Consider the following 15201-nt stretch of genomic DNA (forward strand, 5'->3'; position numbering starts at 1 on the left):
AAATTAAAATTTTAAGTGTAGTACAAAGTAAAGTCAGACCTATTTACTTATAACATTTACTTATAAACACAGATGCAAAAAGTAACGAGTAACTTTTTTTTGGTTTTTCGAGACAGGGTTTCTCTGTGTAGCCCTGGCTGTCCTGGAACTCACTCTGTAGACCAGGCTGTCCTAGAACTCACAGAGATCTGCCTGTCTCTGCCTCCCGAGTGCCAGGATTAAAGGCCTGTGCCACCACTGCCCAGATGAAAAAAATTTTTTATTCAGCAATTATGTTGAAAATCTAAACGAAAATATGAACCAATGGCTGAGGGGTCACCAACTGGATCAGGCCCTCTGAGTGGGTGAGACAGTTGATTGGCCTGATCTGTTTGGGAGGCATCCAGGCAGTGGCACCGGGTCCTGTGCTCATTGCATGAGTCGGCTGTTTGAAACCTGGGGCCTATGCAGGGTCCCTTGGCTCGGCCTGGGAGGAGGGGACTGGACCTACCTGGACTGAGTCCACCAGGTTGATCTCAGTCTGTGGGGAAGGCTTTGCCCTGGAGGAGATTGGAATGGGGGGCGGGCTGGGGGGAAGGTGAGGGGGGCGGGAGGGGGGAGAACAAGGGAATCTGTGCCTGTATGTAGAACTGAATTGTATTGCAAAATAAAAATTAAAAAAAAAAAAAAAGAAAAAAAAAAGAAAATCTAAACGAATTTAGAGAAAATATATGTAAAGTGCCTTCGTTAGCATTCCAGCTTTTATTGTCTCTCAGCCTCTGAACTCTACAGAGAACGTATTTCTCTGATAGCAAATGTGGTAGCATTTACAGGATGTGTCTCAAAACAGATGCCCACATCAGTAGCTCGAATGGTTGTCCAGAAGGAAAATGGTCTTCAGCACACCCGGAAAATGTTGCACGTGGGTGATCCCAGTGTGAAAAAGACTGCGTCTCCCTGCTGAGGAATTTGTCACGGAATCTTTCTCTGCAGAATGAAATTGGTGAGTTGAGGGCTGCATATCATAGGTGCTTACTGAACATACACGTGCAGGAGAGCTGGTGATAAGCAGGCCTGGCTTTGCTCCAGTGAGGGAGGGTGTGGGGCAAGCTCCCTCCCTCACTAACGTTGGATTGTCCTAACATCCAGCCTTTTGTTCATTTGCTTTGATTACTTGCAGAAAAGAAATCTTGGACCACACTAATTAGTGAGACCCTCGATCTGTGTGACACCTCTCACCCATTGGCAGTTCCATTCAGTGGGTCTGTCTCATCTATGTTTGTCAGCAACATAATTGCAATTGCATAATTGTGTAATTGCAATTTTAAAATTACAAATTTGTTTTATGTTCAGTATGTGATTTAAGCAATAGGACTCATCTTGATTCTGAGTTTTAATAAAACCAGGAATAAGTAAAAATCCATTTCAATACATGTTATGTTTTTAATGAGATTTCTAGCCAGGTAGGTTTTCATTTATTTCATTATTCATCTATGTATGTGTGTGTGTATGTATGTATGTATGTATCTATCTATCTATCTACCTACCTACCTACCTACCTACCTATCTAGAGAGAGAGAGAGACAGAGAGAGACAGAGAGAGACAGAGAGAGAGAGAGAGAGAGAGAGAGAGAGAGAGAGAGAGAGAGAGAGAATGAATATATTGTAGATATGGGTTTAGATGTATGCCTTCCCATAGTATATTGTAGAATGCATTTTATTGATAAATGTGCTTTCCTAAGACAACTAAATACAATAGACAACTCCTTTAATTGCTGCTCTTTCTCAGCCTTGACAGTATGTGTTTCCCTAACCTTGGTCTTTAGAAGGGACTTGCCACTGCGGTGATGAAAAGGATGTAGTGGGTGGCTGGAGCCTTCCTGTTATTTGGTTCAGAATAATTTCCTTGTTGTCCACATAAGTTTTGAAAGGAATACTCATGTTCCCAAGGTCTTTTAGTCTGTGGTTTAACCTTCTTATAATAACTTACATCTCTTAAGAGCTTAGTATGTGTGGCCACGATTAATGGGACTCCTGAGCTCACTCAGAACAACCTGTGGAGGAAGGTAGCGTTTCCAGTATTATAAGTTAGAGACATTCATCAGAGGGGGGATAGCTTGTGCACCCTGCAGTCAGGATAACTCTATCCAAAATATCTTTGTAGAATCTTTTTCCACTTTTAAGGTGATGTCTATATTGCCAGAAGTGGAATTTCTGGATTGAAGAGTATGAAATTTTTAAATTTTTGTTATTTTTCTCTGTGGAAGGGTTTTCAGTACACTGAGAGTGGGCATTAGGTTTTCAGATTTGATTATAGAGACTCAGCATTTTTCCATACATATGTCATCTAATGCCCTGTGACCCCAGCACTTAGGGTGGGAGAGGCAGATCCCTTGAGCTCACTGGCCAGCCAGTGCCCTAGAAACCAAGCTCTGGTTCAGTCAGAGACCCTGTCTCAAAGCCATAGGTGGAGAGGGAGTATGGAAGACAGCCGACACCCTGTTTGACTTTCATGTGCATGTGCAGGAGGCACACAAACTGAATACTCATGTGCGTGCAGCACACATGTTCACGCATACACCTGTCCTCCCACAAAAAAAAAAAAATCTTTCTAACAAAGCATTGTTTTTCTTTCAATTTGTAGCCAAAGAAACTTTACCAGATTTGGTTTCCATAATTCCTGATACAGTCCCAAGTACTGACCTTCTCATTGAAACTACAGCCTCTGCTTGCTATACATTGAACAATTTAATGCAGAATAGTTACCAGAATGCACGAGACCTCCTGAACACTGGAGGCCTGCAGAAAATTATGACCATCAGCATAGGAGAAGGGTAAGTCCTTAGTACCTGCCCATCACTGTCTCCATTTCCCGCCGCCATAACTGTGTAAGTGCTCTAGCTGCTGAGTCTACATCACAGATCTGGGCTGTATCTCCTCTAGTTCTTGGTGGTTGGGCAAGGAAAGAACTGAGTCAACCAAGCTATACAGCCATCCATTCTCTTTTAGAAGATCAAGTCAGATGCCATCATTCTCTTCCTTGTGAATTCTGGTAATTACTGATGTAATGAGTCAGCTTCTCAGAGCGATGGTTACGATTTAAGAAAATACAGCTGTGTATTAGTAGGTAATAGAAGGTAATGAAATCTAAAAAGAAACTGACCTCTAGCCAGAAATGGGAAGTTGAGGACACATTTAGAACTGGAACATCAGAAACCAGTGACGTGTCAAATGCAGTGGGGACTGGGCTGTGACAGTAAGTTCTCTGTCACTCTGTACTACAGACATAATGATTTGAAAACTATTTGAACAAGTACTGCCACAGAGTGTATTTTATTAACTGGAAAAAATTGGTTTGCCCCTACAATGGTAGGGTCCTTTAGTCTCAGAGGCATACACATTTTCACTTGTTTTTCTGCATTAGAATCTGTAAATATATACCATAAATATACAAATGTAAAGGCTCTATAAGTAAACTGAAGGATTTAAAACATATATAAATAGCGTGGATTTTTCTCTGTAAATCACTTGTTTACTAGCGCTGCCCTTATGAGTCATAAAAGAGCCTCTTAAAAGGTGAAATCTGGCTTGCAAAGCTCATCTTCTGTGTGTGACAAGTGGCAGCTGTTGAAGCCACTTGAGGAATGTGAAGGGAATGGCCAAAGCTCCACGTTCTCACTGACCCACAGGCCTCTCTCTTTTCAGCTATGCCCCCAACAAGGCCAGCAAAGCTGCTTCTGTCCTTCTGTACTCTCTGTGGGCTCATACGGAACTCCATACCGCCTACAAGAAGGTAAGAACACTGACACTTGCCCTAGCCCTCATCAGAAATCACCGTACAGCTGCACTTTCTTCTTTTTTTGTATTTAAATAGTTTTGCTGTTGTTGTTTAGATTTGTGTTTTGAAAATTTCATACATGGGCACTGCATTGTCCCTCCCAAATTCAGGTTCTGTTCTTTAAGTATTATTGTTACATGTATATACATATATGCATGAATAGATACATATATACATGTACATGTAACCTACTGAGTCCACTTAGCTTTGCTTGTAACCAAGGCTGACCACATGCAATTGGACAACCTATGTAGGAGTTCATCCCTGGAAGCAATTGATTCTCCCTCTCTCAGCTTCCCTTGACCTGTAGCTCTTCATCTAGGAGAAGAATGATGTGGAATTACCCCTGTCCACATTGGTACGTCAACTGGTAGTGCCATTTTGCTGATCTTGTTCAAACAATAGTATTATTGAAAGTCCATGGGTTCATTTTCCCTGCCATATCTAGGGGACACAATCTATCAAGGCCCAGATGTTGTGGGCCTCTGGCTCTTAAAATCTTTCTGTCCCTTTTTCCATGATTTTCCCTGAGCCTTAGATATAGGGGTTGCACTGCAGATTTATCAGTTGTGGCTAGGCATTCCACAGTCCCTTATTCTATGCATTTTGACCAATGCAGATTTTGGCAATAGTCTCTGTATAGAGGAAAAAATAGCCTCCGTATGTTGCAAACTGGAGCTTTGATGAGAAGTAAGAGCTACACTTATCTGTGGCTATAAGGAAAAATATTTAGAATACAATTGAAAGTTGCATTGGTTTAGGATCTGGTAGTAGTAGGTTCTCCTCTCAGTGAAATGACTTCTCCAGGGTTTACAATACCAGATATAATGTCAGTCCTATTGAGTGATCTTTAAGTCCAATTAGACAGTTATTGATTATCTCCAGGATGAAAGTGCCACTTCTGCAGCATTATGGATATCTTGCCAGGTCAGTCATCGTGGCACACAGGCTTTACATCTGGGTAGAACTACTGATCCTCCTTTGTTGGAAACTTGCACAGCACCTTCCAATATGTGAGAGCCATTCCTTAGGAAGGAGACTTCCTAATCAGTTCCAGCTCAATTCCTCCAAGTCCTGTGTCCCGAAGCGTATGGTGTCTTCAGCACTAGGGACTTACCTTCAAATCTGGAGGCAGCCACGGAAACAGCCATAGCTTACATTGCTTTGGGAGTCTCTTGACTCCTCTGACCAACAAATCAAGAGGAGGTTTCTCATGCATGGTTCCAGGGGGTTTGAAGATAGTCCAGGTGGTGTACCTTCGGTAAGCTATTTATCTATGTGTACACAAATATCACAGGTAATTTAGGAAACATAAAGTAGTGTGACTGCCTATGTCTTTTCAAACAGCCTTAGTGTTATTTATCCTCCTCCCCCACTTTTCCTCTGGATTGCCTCCCCTTCCCAATTAAAGTGCCTCACTTTCCCATTTCCACCTTGTCCCATGTCACCTCTGTCTTGCCATTCCCACTCAAGAACTTTCCCTCACCCCCCCACCTCTCCCTCACCCCCACCTCTCCCTCACCTCCCACCTCTCCCTCCCTCACCCACCCACAACTCCCTCCCTCTCCCACCCACACCTCTCCCTCCCCCACCCCCGCCTCTCCCTCCCTCACCCCCCCCCGCCTCTCCCTCCCTCACCCCCCACCTCTCCCTCACTTCCCCACCCACATCTCTCCCTCCCTCCCCCACCCCCACCTCTCCCCCCCTCCCCAGCCCCCACCTCTCCCTCCCACCCACACCTCTCCCTCCCACCCCCACCTCTCCCCCCCTCCCCACCCCCACCTCTCCCCCACTCCCTGGCAGCAGGTGGCCTCTTTGTGCTTTCCTGGCCCTGCAGGTGCTCCAGGCTGTTTACTTACATCTAAAGATTAAGAGCTCGGAGCCACAAAATAAGAGAGAACATGTAACTTGTTTTTAGGGTCTGGGTCACCTCACTCAGTATAATGTGTTTTAGTTTCATCTATTCACCTGCAAATTTTACGACTTCATTTTTCTTTACAGCAGAATAGAATTCCATTGTGTACATGTGCTTCGTTTTTATTACTCATTCATCAGTTGAAGGGCATTTAGGTTGTTTCAAATAATATTCCAAGAGCCTTAACAATTAGAGAAATGGAAATTAAAACTGCTTTGAGGTTTCCTCTTACCCTAATCAGAATGGCTGAGATCAAGAGTACAGATGACAGCAAATGCTGGTAAGGACTGTGGGGAAAGTGGCACCCTCATTCACCGTTGGGACTGCAAACCATTGCAGCCACTCTGGAAATCACTGTGGAAAATCCTCAGGAAGCTTAAAATAAGCCTACCTTTTGACCAACTATACCACTCCTTGACATATGCCCGAAGGACTTGGCGTCCTGCTACCCAGACGCTTGCTCAGCCATGTTCATTGCTGCTTAATTCACAACAGTTGGGAAATGGAGCCAACGTAAATCTTCTTTAGCTGATGAATGGATGAGACATTTTCTTATGTGAGGGTTTAATAGCCTTTTATATTTCTGTCTGCTTCTTCCAAAGGCTCAGTTTAAGAAGACAGACTTTGTCAACAGCCGGACCACCAAAGCCTACCACTCCCTTAAAGACTGATGAAGGTGAAAATCAGCTCAGAGACTTCAGCTTCCAAGTTCTCCACTATAAAAACTCCCCAAAGAAAACACCTATTTTTCTACTAACTGACCCAAGAAACCTCAAAAAGCATGCTTTGTTTATATTCTTTTCTATTTCTATCCCCCAAATCTAGAGAATGAATAATCACGATATAATTTTGTTAGGCATCCTAAAGACTTTTACAAGGTTGCCGCCAGAACTTGTTATGGAATCTATGTTTCCCTGTAGAGGTAATGGACACCATTATCCACAGTTACAGTATATGTGAGTTCATGTGAGTGAGCATCCAAGGAATACCTGAGGAGAGACTGTACGACTAGACTTTTAAAGTGTGATTGACGTTTCTACCCTTTGTCTGGTTTTCTTTCTTGTCACTCATCTGCATGTTACTTCATTGAACCCCAGACGTGTGTTCAACGACACTGAACAGAATAGAGATGACAAGAATAAAGCTTTGATGGCAATTGTTTAATCTGTGATTGTTCTTAACCCTCTTGGGTTGGTTTGCTTTGCTTTATCTTTTTCCTCTAATTTAAATGGAATGTAAGAAATGTAGATTACGGAGCTGCATGGCAATAAGACAAGGGAACTGAGAAGTGGTCATATCAAACTTAAAACCATCGGGTTATAGAGGCCTGCCCATCAGGCACCACTAAGATGAGCAAATATGTGGTGGAGAAATGGGAGAGAAAGAGAAGCGAGCTTCATGTGCTGTGGAGAGAGGCGGAACTAGAGACACTATGGTGGTGAGGAACAGGCTAATGTGAGTGGCCTGCATTGCCACTGAAGCCAAGTCATGTCCTGGCCTGTGTTGCTCCAGCGGTGGCCCTATGGCAGCTGGGGGGTCTGTGTTGATGTCTGTGGCCCCTATTACCACCAAAGGCCATGTGGATACTCATGGCCTAGACTGCCGCCCAAAGCCATGTTGATGCCCAAGGGCTGTGCTGAGCTGGCCCTGCCCCTCCATGGCCCTGGGAGGGATTGCCCTGGCCCTCACAGGAGAAGAGCTGGTCTCACCCCTCCCTGCTGCTGCTTGCAGGGAAGCTGATTCTGCCTCTCACCTGAGTGGGGGTTCCCAGTGGAGACCTGGGCTGACCAACTCAGCTACCACCCAGGCCACCCCAACATCTACCCCATCTAGGTCCAGCTGGAGCTTGTAAAGGGACTTGGTCCTGCAAAACCATAGCCACAGGATCTCCATAATTGCAACAGCAGGATATCCCAGAGGAGTCTCGGCGAGGGTCCAATATTGATGGTGTAGCAAAAGCCAGACCTTGAACCAGACCAACAACTTGTTGCAGTGAACATTCACAAGTAAAGCTGTTTGGGCGAAAGGGTATGCTGCATAACACACTGCAGCTCCCAATACCACTACAACGATGAATAAATAAATATATGATGGAGAGGTGGGCAAGGAGGAGCAAAGTGGTTGTTTTATTTTTATTTTTTCTTTTCTTTTAGAGGAGAAGGCTACAATGATGGAGGGTGGACAAGGAAGGACTCAGAAATGAATGGTATTGGGGTGCAGGATATGAAATTCTCAAGAAATGATGTTAAAAAAGAAGTCTGGCTATGCATAAAAACAAGTATTGGTTATGAAATCCCATGATCTCCCTATGCGTTGTATAAATGGGGTTTTTACTTCAAGAAATCATTTACGTGTAATGTCACTATTGGGTGCTGATCTCTCTAGGTACAGTGTGATCTGGACTTTTCTGCCCATTGGAATTGGTATAAAAATGCTTTGTTCTTCAGCAAGGTTCCAAGAGGAGCCAAGGGCCACCGAGGCAGTGAGACCGGACAAGGGCACCAAGCGCAGCTTGTTTTAATGAGTCATAGTGTCAACTTTGTCCAACTTTGAAAAATGTGGCACAGGGCCGCTGCAGCTCATGCCCTTCCCGCTGGCACAAGGCAAGGGAGCTCTGTAGGAAGGACAGCAAGCTATTGTGGCTGAAACCGAGAAGCACCAGCCTTCAGCAGCCAGGGAAGTGCATCTGTGGGAAATGCAGGGTTAACTAGACAGTAATTAGAGCCCTCCCTTCCCAGTAGCCCTCAACTACAATTCTGCTGTTTATTGATCCTTTGAAGTCTGACATCATTTGCATAGGAAAGTAAAAGAAAATAACCCTTCAGCTACTTTGGTGGGGAAAAAAAGGAACAGAAAATAATCCCCATTTCTATCTATTTAAATGTGTATTTAATTCTGTATTATGTTGGAACTTTAAATGTGTTTAACTTTACAAGTTTCAGCTTAGGTAATCAGCCCAGGTTGAAAAGTTTGTTTTTTTAAACACTAAATCTTTCACCAAAGCTCTAACAATAAGCATTTAGGGTTCATTTATTTCTCCAGATAAGTGATATAAGCCTAAAAGTTTCTGTGGATTTCTTTGTTTGCTTTTGGTGTCTTAAGGTGTTTAATATGGTATTCGGTTATATTAAATACAAAATGAGTGAAAGTGACATTGCCTGAAGTTATTTATGTTTATTTCCAAATTAAAGTTCTGAATTCATTACCAAGAAAATTTTCCTGTCATGACCAAAGTATATAAAAATTGAAAGATGCACAACTGTGTTCACTCTTGTTAGGCTTTATACATTAGATGGGTCTGAGTCTATGAGAAAGTAGCTTCATCCCCGTCTCCTGCTCTGCTCCTCTGTTTACAAGCAGCCCCTCCTCTACTCTTTGTTAGCACATCTAGGGAGGACCTCCTACAGATGAGCACCAGTTTTGACCAATGTGGTTTCCTGACTGTGCCTATGCCCCCAGAAGCACTGCATCCCTCCTCATCTATTTGTGCTATGAGGTTTAAGGGCCACTCAGTGTCCAAGAATACTAAATAGTTTTCTAGACTGGGGGTTTCTGGCTTGCGATTGCAATGCAGGAGCATTTGTTTTCACCTGACCGGTCGTCACCCCTATCTTGAAAAGGTTATCCACAAAATAAATAGGGGGTTAACATGCCAAAGGAAAAAAAAAATTAGCCAGGGCAGACAAACTAATGCTGCGTCAGTCACCCTCTACAGAAGTAAGTCCTTAAAAGAAAACAAAATTATATATGTATATGTATATATGTAACTTATATATTTTATATATATAATATGTTGTGAGAATTCTGCTTAACAAAGATCAAACAAATTTTCACACTGAAGTGAGGATGATTTAGGATTAGGAGATAATTTAGAAGACACCCAGTCATTTTTGGAGTATCTTCTTGCATAAAGAAAGACTCAGTCCTAATGGCAGCAGGAAACATGCACTCATTCATTCAGCTAATGCCCAGTATAATCCCATTTTAAGATTCAGTAATGCAGTATGAAGATATTTGTTGGGAGAGGAAAAAAAGAGGAACCAACTTTTCAAAATACAATTCTGCTTTAAGGTTAACAGTTTAGTTTGCAGAGGTCCTGGTGGTCTCTGATGAAGTAAATGCCAGCCTTTGAAGGCCTGTATGACAAAATACGTCTTTGGGATGAGTGTGTTCAGAAACAAAAGAGAATGCCGTCTGTTAATATCACAGTAGTTAAAATCCATCAGAAAGGAAAACATTCTGAAGACCGTAGACTGGGAGACTTACTAGAAAATCCAGCCATTTTGAAGCTGAGGCAGGGTGTTGTGTTACCACTTTAAGTGTTTAAAGACCACCCTGTGGCTTTACTGCACCCAGTAGCTAGACTACAGTCCCAGGCTGTGCCAGCGAGACCAGCAGACATTCAGTGGTATCCCAGTCTCCTCATGCTTCTTTTTAAAAAATTTTATGCGTGGGAAAATCTGAAGCAGAGATAATCACATTCCTAAAGTCACAAAGCAAAGCTACAGAGGGCCTATCTGAAGCAAAGGGCTTGGCTCCCCTCCAGGATTCTCCCTGAAACCAAAGAGGAGAGCTCCTATGTCTGTGTCTGAGGCCTAAGGAGAGCCTGGCCTGTTCTCCGTAGAAAGCTATGGCTACATTATGACCTGACAGAGGACCCACTCCAACCCTCCAACCTGGCCTCACACTGTGGTTTCCCTGTGGTAAGTTTCTTATTCTCACTGAGGTTCAGATTTCCTCATCTGTATAATGGGTGGTTCTGAGGATTAAGTGTTTCAATAAATATAACACCATGCCCCACAGTATGTACTCAAGTGTGAAGATATGCAGGGTTCCTGCTGTGGAAAGCTTTTCTGTTTAATTCACCTCTTTAATTTCTTTCTGCAAATATGACAGCTTCTGCTAAAATTCCAACCTCCCCCTCACACACTTCTGTCCTCTCAAGCACTCCTGCACACTTGGCATTCTGCACTCCCTCACACACAATCTTAAACTCACACAATACACTCCTTCACACCTGTGCAGTCACACACTTACGCATTTACTGAAACACTCTTACACCATTGAGCTAACTCTCATGCACTCACTCTGACATCTCCCACACTTGTGTACTAACACTTACATACTGTCTTGCACTCCCGCACTCACATGTACACTTTCAAGACCAAGTAGGAGTGAAGGGAACAAATACAGGCTGCCATGTAGCTTTGAATATTGTTTCCTAGAACTTGAGTCCTATATGGTTGTCTGTGAAAAAGAAATAGCCTATACTTATGCTTGGGAAAGGAAGAGTTATACAGAGATCAAAAGGTTCTTGGACCAAGTGTGGTGAAGCACCCTTTTTATCCCAGCATTCCAGAGGCAGAGGCAGATGGATTCCTGTGAGTTCAAGCCTGGCCTGGTCCACATAGTGACTTCTAATTCAGCCAAAGAAGCGCAGTGTTCTGCATGTGGCAAATCTGTGGCTCAGAATCAGTGTGATCTTTTTCAACTCTTGAGGCTGTCATTTATTGCACACACTGCAACACAGTTCTGAGCCATTGGCAAGAAGACAAAAGGTTCGTAGTCTAGTCTGGTTCATCAGGCTAAAACCTCAGTAGTGAGCCATCCTTGGAGTTCATTTTAAATGACAAACATGAAAATTGGCAATTTTAGTAAACTGAGAAGCATTCTCTAAACACTTTGTTCATGTGGAGTACTGCAAACTGACGGCAGGTAGCTAACTCAGAAGGTAGCGATTACTCAGGGAAGCATGTGGAGGCAGCAGCCTACATTCCTGCTGACTGATCAGACTCCCTCATAAACCTAACATCAATGAGCAGTTGAAGTCGCAGAAGCCTGGTTTCTGCCTGCAAGCTGTTAACACACAGTGTATCTGGCAAGAAATGAAAAGCATGTCCAAATGGTGCTGTTTTATCACAACCACACACGGATGCTTTTCACAATGACCAGCAGTCCTGTAGGTGCTGGAGGGGCCTTTTAATTACATCTTTCAGTGCCATGGGTTGTACTGAAGGCCTTGTCCTGCAGCTGACTGGTGAGTATAGCTCTGAGAATATGCCCATAGACAGATCTTACTGAGATGAACTTCACCATGATGGAATGTTCTGGTTTCTACAGCATCCTTTGCTTCACCCAAGAACCAGAAGTTCAAGCTGTAGCTGTGAGGGTACAGAGTTCCAGACCACATATGCTGCCTCCAGTGTGACTGGAAGTTAAGTAGTACACTCACCAGGCTTGTTAGGAACCACCTGAAGGAAGTTTGTGGAGAACAATTGAAGTTTAGGGTTGCTAGTGTTTGTCCATTGACTGACCTTCAATTAGGTTCCATTCCCATAATAAAAGGAGACAACCCAAACTTATAGCTGGCCCTCCTATCAAAGGACTCCAGGAGGCAGCTCAAGGGGACAGCACAGGGTCACAAATACCATTAAGTCCTGATCTTCCATCCATCTTCCTACCCTCTTATCAGAAGAAGCATAGTTCTACCCATTGGGGAAGATGACCCTGGGTAACAAGTATTCAAAAGGAACATTGTAGGGTGGCGCACACCTTTCATCCCAGCACTCGGGAGGCAGAGGCAGGCAGATCTCTGAGTTCAAGGCCAGTCTGGTCCACAGAGTGGGTTCCAGGTGAGCCAGGGCTACACAGAGAAACCCTGTCTCGAAACCACCACCACTCCCATAAAAAAAAGAAAGGAAGGAAAGAATTCTGCCCAAATGACTAGACTTGTAGTTTCCTGTCTTTGTTTAAATTGTCAAAGTGTAACCTGGGGATGGAACCTAAAGGAGATTTAAGATGGTGTTGTATGTAAATATATGAGCTTAAGGTCTATATAAGCTGATAAATTTTTTCTGTTCAAGGTCAGATCCTTTTGTGTGTTAGCCAGAATTAGTTGTGTGCTATTACTAAAGAGCCTGTTCCTTTATTAATATCTTAAGTGTGGATAGTGAGTTCTCACTGGAAGGCATATTCATTCTATAACAAGTTCACAACTATAACTCCAGTCCCAGGGAAATACATGTACACAGACATAAATGCAAGCAAAATGTCCATACACATAAAAAAAAATTTTGAAAATCAAGAACCCAAAAAGCAAAACAAACCAGAACAGTACCAACAAAAAGGAGGAAATGGATTTTTCTTTTTTTCTTAGCAAATTTGGTTTCTTTTTTTCCCTTGATCTAATTGGGGGATTTTGAAGTCCTGATTTTAAAAATAGATAAAATCCATTTTAGTGACACTGCTCTAACAGTTCTACATAAAAATCACACGTGAACTAAGTGACACCATTGTCGTTTCCTTGGTGGCTCAGTGCCTATAGCAACCTAACTCTGCCTTTCTCTGTTTTTGTTTTCACAGTTCATCACTTGATTTGCATTGGAGTAACAAGGTGAAAACAAGTAATGTATCAGGCCGCCAGGGCTTAGACCTCCAGGGCAAGTCTCAGGTTTGGTTATTTCACGGCTCCTTGGTTGTACAGGATATGGTGGCTCACACCTATAATCCCAGCATTTAGGAGGCAGAGAACAGAGGATAGTTGCAAATTCAAGGCCAGCCTGATCTACACAGCAAGTTCCAGTTAACCAGGGTTAACTACCAAGTTCCTGTCTTGGGCTACAGATATAACTCAGAGGTAGACTGCTCATAGCATGTGTAAGACCCTGGCATCCATCCTCACACAACTGAACAGATAAACCCAAGTTCCCTCTGTCTTTCTGATAGGCCGTCTTCAACTTGCTGGCATTTGTCCTGTGATCACTTCAGGCTCACAAAACACTAAGCAGTGGCTCCCAACATCCTATTTTCAGAAAGCAGTGATGAGGAGCTAGAGTGTGAGCACCCTCTCTCCTCCCACTATTTTAATAAATAGAACTTTCATGGATACTTCTATCAGCAAGGTCTCTGTAGGCTCACCCCCACCGTGTGTGTGTGTGTGTGTGTGTGTGTGTGTGTGTGTGTGTGTGTCTTGTTTATTACCCACCTCTGCATATCTTCTTTTTTATTATTTTACTCTAGTGCTTGAGGACAAACCTAGGGCCTACAACATGGTGGACAAATGCTCCCACATTGAGCTATACCTCCAGCTTGCACATTCATTCTCAAGCCACTTCTTGCATAAAAGGAAAACCATAATTCCCATAATCTAATCACATTTCACCCAATGCTGGACATTACTGCCCCAAGGCTCATGGATGGTGAAAACATGAACAGTCAGAATGTGCTAATAATGAAAAATAAAGGGTTGTAGATTAGTCAACTGACATTCCCCACCAGATGTGGAGACTGATAGATTTACAACATGCCCCCACAGTTGGGCATGCCTGGCAGACCTAGACACTTCCACCTAGCCAGTTCTGGGTCAAAATAGCCAGTTCTGGATCAATATAGCCATTTCCGGGTCAAAACGTCTCAAGTGACCAGGACCCTGTGGCTTTGCATGATTCTATGCACATGCATGGAGTAGCCACGCGAACCTGTGTACGCATGCGCGACCCAGCCGTTATAAGCTGGTGCCGTATTCTCCAGCTTCTCCTCCTTATGCACGTGTCTTTCTCACAGGCCTGCACGTCTGTCTCTCTCTCTTATCTTAATAAAACTTTTGTTAGTGGATTCTGTCGTGTTTTGTGACATTTCCTTGCAGGGTAAGAGCGCCACCAAATAACTAACATCTGGTGTCGTGACGACATGGGCGCTTCCAGGCGCCCTGTGCCTGGAAACACATAAACCGGGGACTCTGCTCCGTACGCAACAGACCACTGTCCATTCGCCTGGATTCAGGAAAATTCCATGCAACACCACTTCTCCCATTGGTGAGTCCCCACTTTTCAGCCAGCGTAAATGGTTTCCTGAATCTGTGAGAATGACTGTTGAGCATCTGGCGCCTCACTGAGTATTCTCGGCCACCCTCAGCCATGGTCTTTATTGGCTACAGTCGGCCCCTATCGCAGGCCTAAATTTCTAGCCATCTCCCACATCTGCAGCCTGAAATATTCCTCGCGGTTGGACCACCACCGTTGGGTGCGTCCTGGGGGCTGTGTGAGGGTGACATGTTTTTCCGGCTTGACGAAGCGGTATACGCTGTCCGGATTCCCGGGGAATCCTTGCCTCATGCAGCGGGGGCCCCTGCTTTTTGGCTGACAAGCCGTCTAGCAGCCTGTGCCTGGTATCTGTCCTCGGCCTTGGGGACGCCTGGGGCCTTGGCTCCGGATCATGTTTGTTTTTTTATTTTTATTTTTTTATTTTTCTGCCTCTCTGATGCAGACATGGGAAATAAGGCTTCCAACCCTATTAGTCCTTCCTCTCCCTTAGGCTGTCTTCTTGAAGCTTTAAAACCTCTCAGCTTAATGCCTTACATAAAGATTCCTAAGCTGATCCACCTCTGTACTAAGAGATGGCCCAAATATGCTTTAGAAAATAATAAAAAATGGCTGCCGAGTGGCTCCTTAGATCCCGATATTTTACGGGA

General features: G+C 43.7%; 1 protein-coding gene across 1 annotated transcript in view; it reads left to right on the forward strand.

Moving 5' to 3' along the window:
• Pkp2 (plakophilin 2) overlaps window positions 1-6896 on the forward strand; it is a 67616-nt gene extending 60720 nt beyond the window's left edge. The window contains 5 exon segments of the mRNA XM_059277532.1: window positions 830-929; window positions 932-982; window positions 2624-2813; window positions 3685-3772; window positions 6335-6896. Coding sequence (XP_059133515.1) covers window positions 830-929; window positions 932-982; window positions 2624-2813; window positions 3685-3772; window positions 6335-6403 — 498 coding nt within the window. The 3' untranslated portion in view covers window positions 6404-6896.
• Window positions 6897-15201: the final 8305 nt, after the last annotated feature.

The sequence above is a fragment of the Peromyscus eremicus genome, chromosome 12, assembly GCF_949786415.1.
Source record: "Peromyscus eremicus chromosome 12, PerEre_H2_v1, whole genome shotgun sequence".
NCBI lineage: Eukaryota > Metazoa > Chordata > Mammalia > Rodentia > Cricetidae > Peromyscus > Peromyscus eremicus.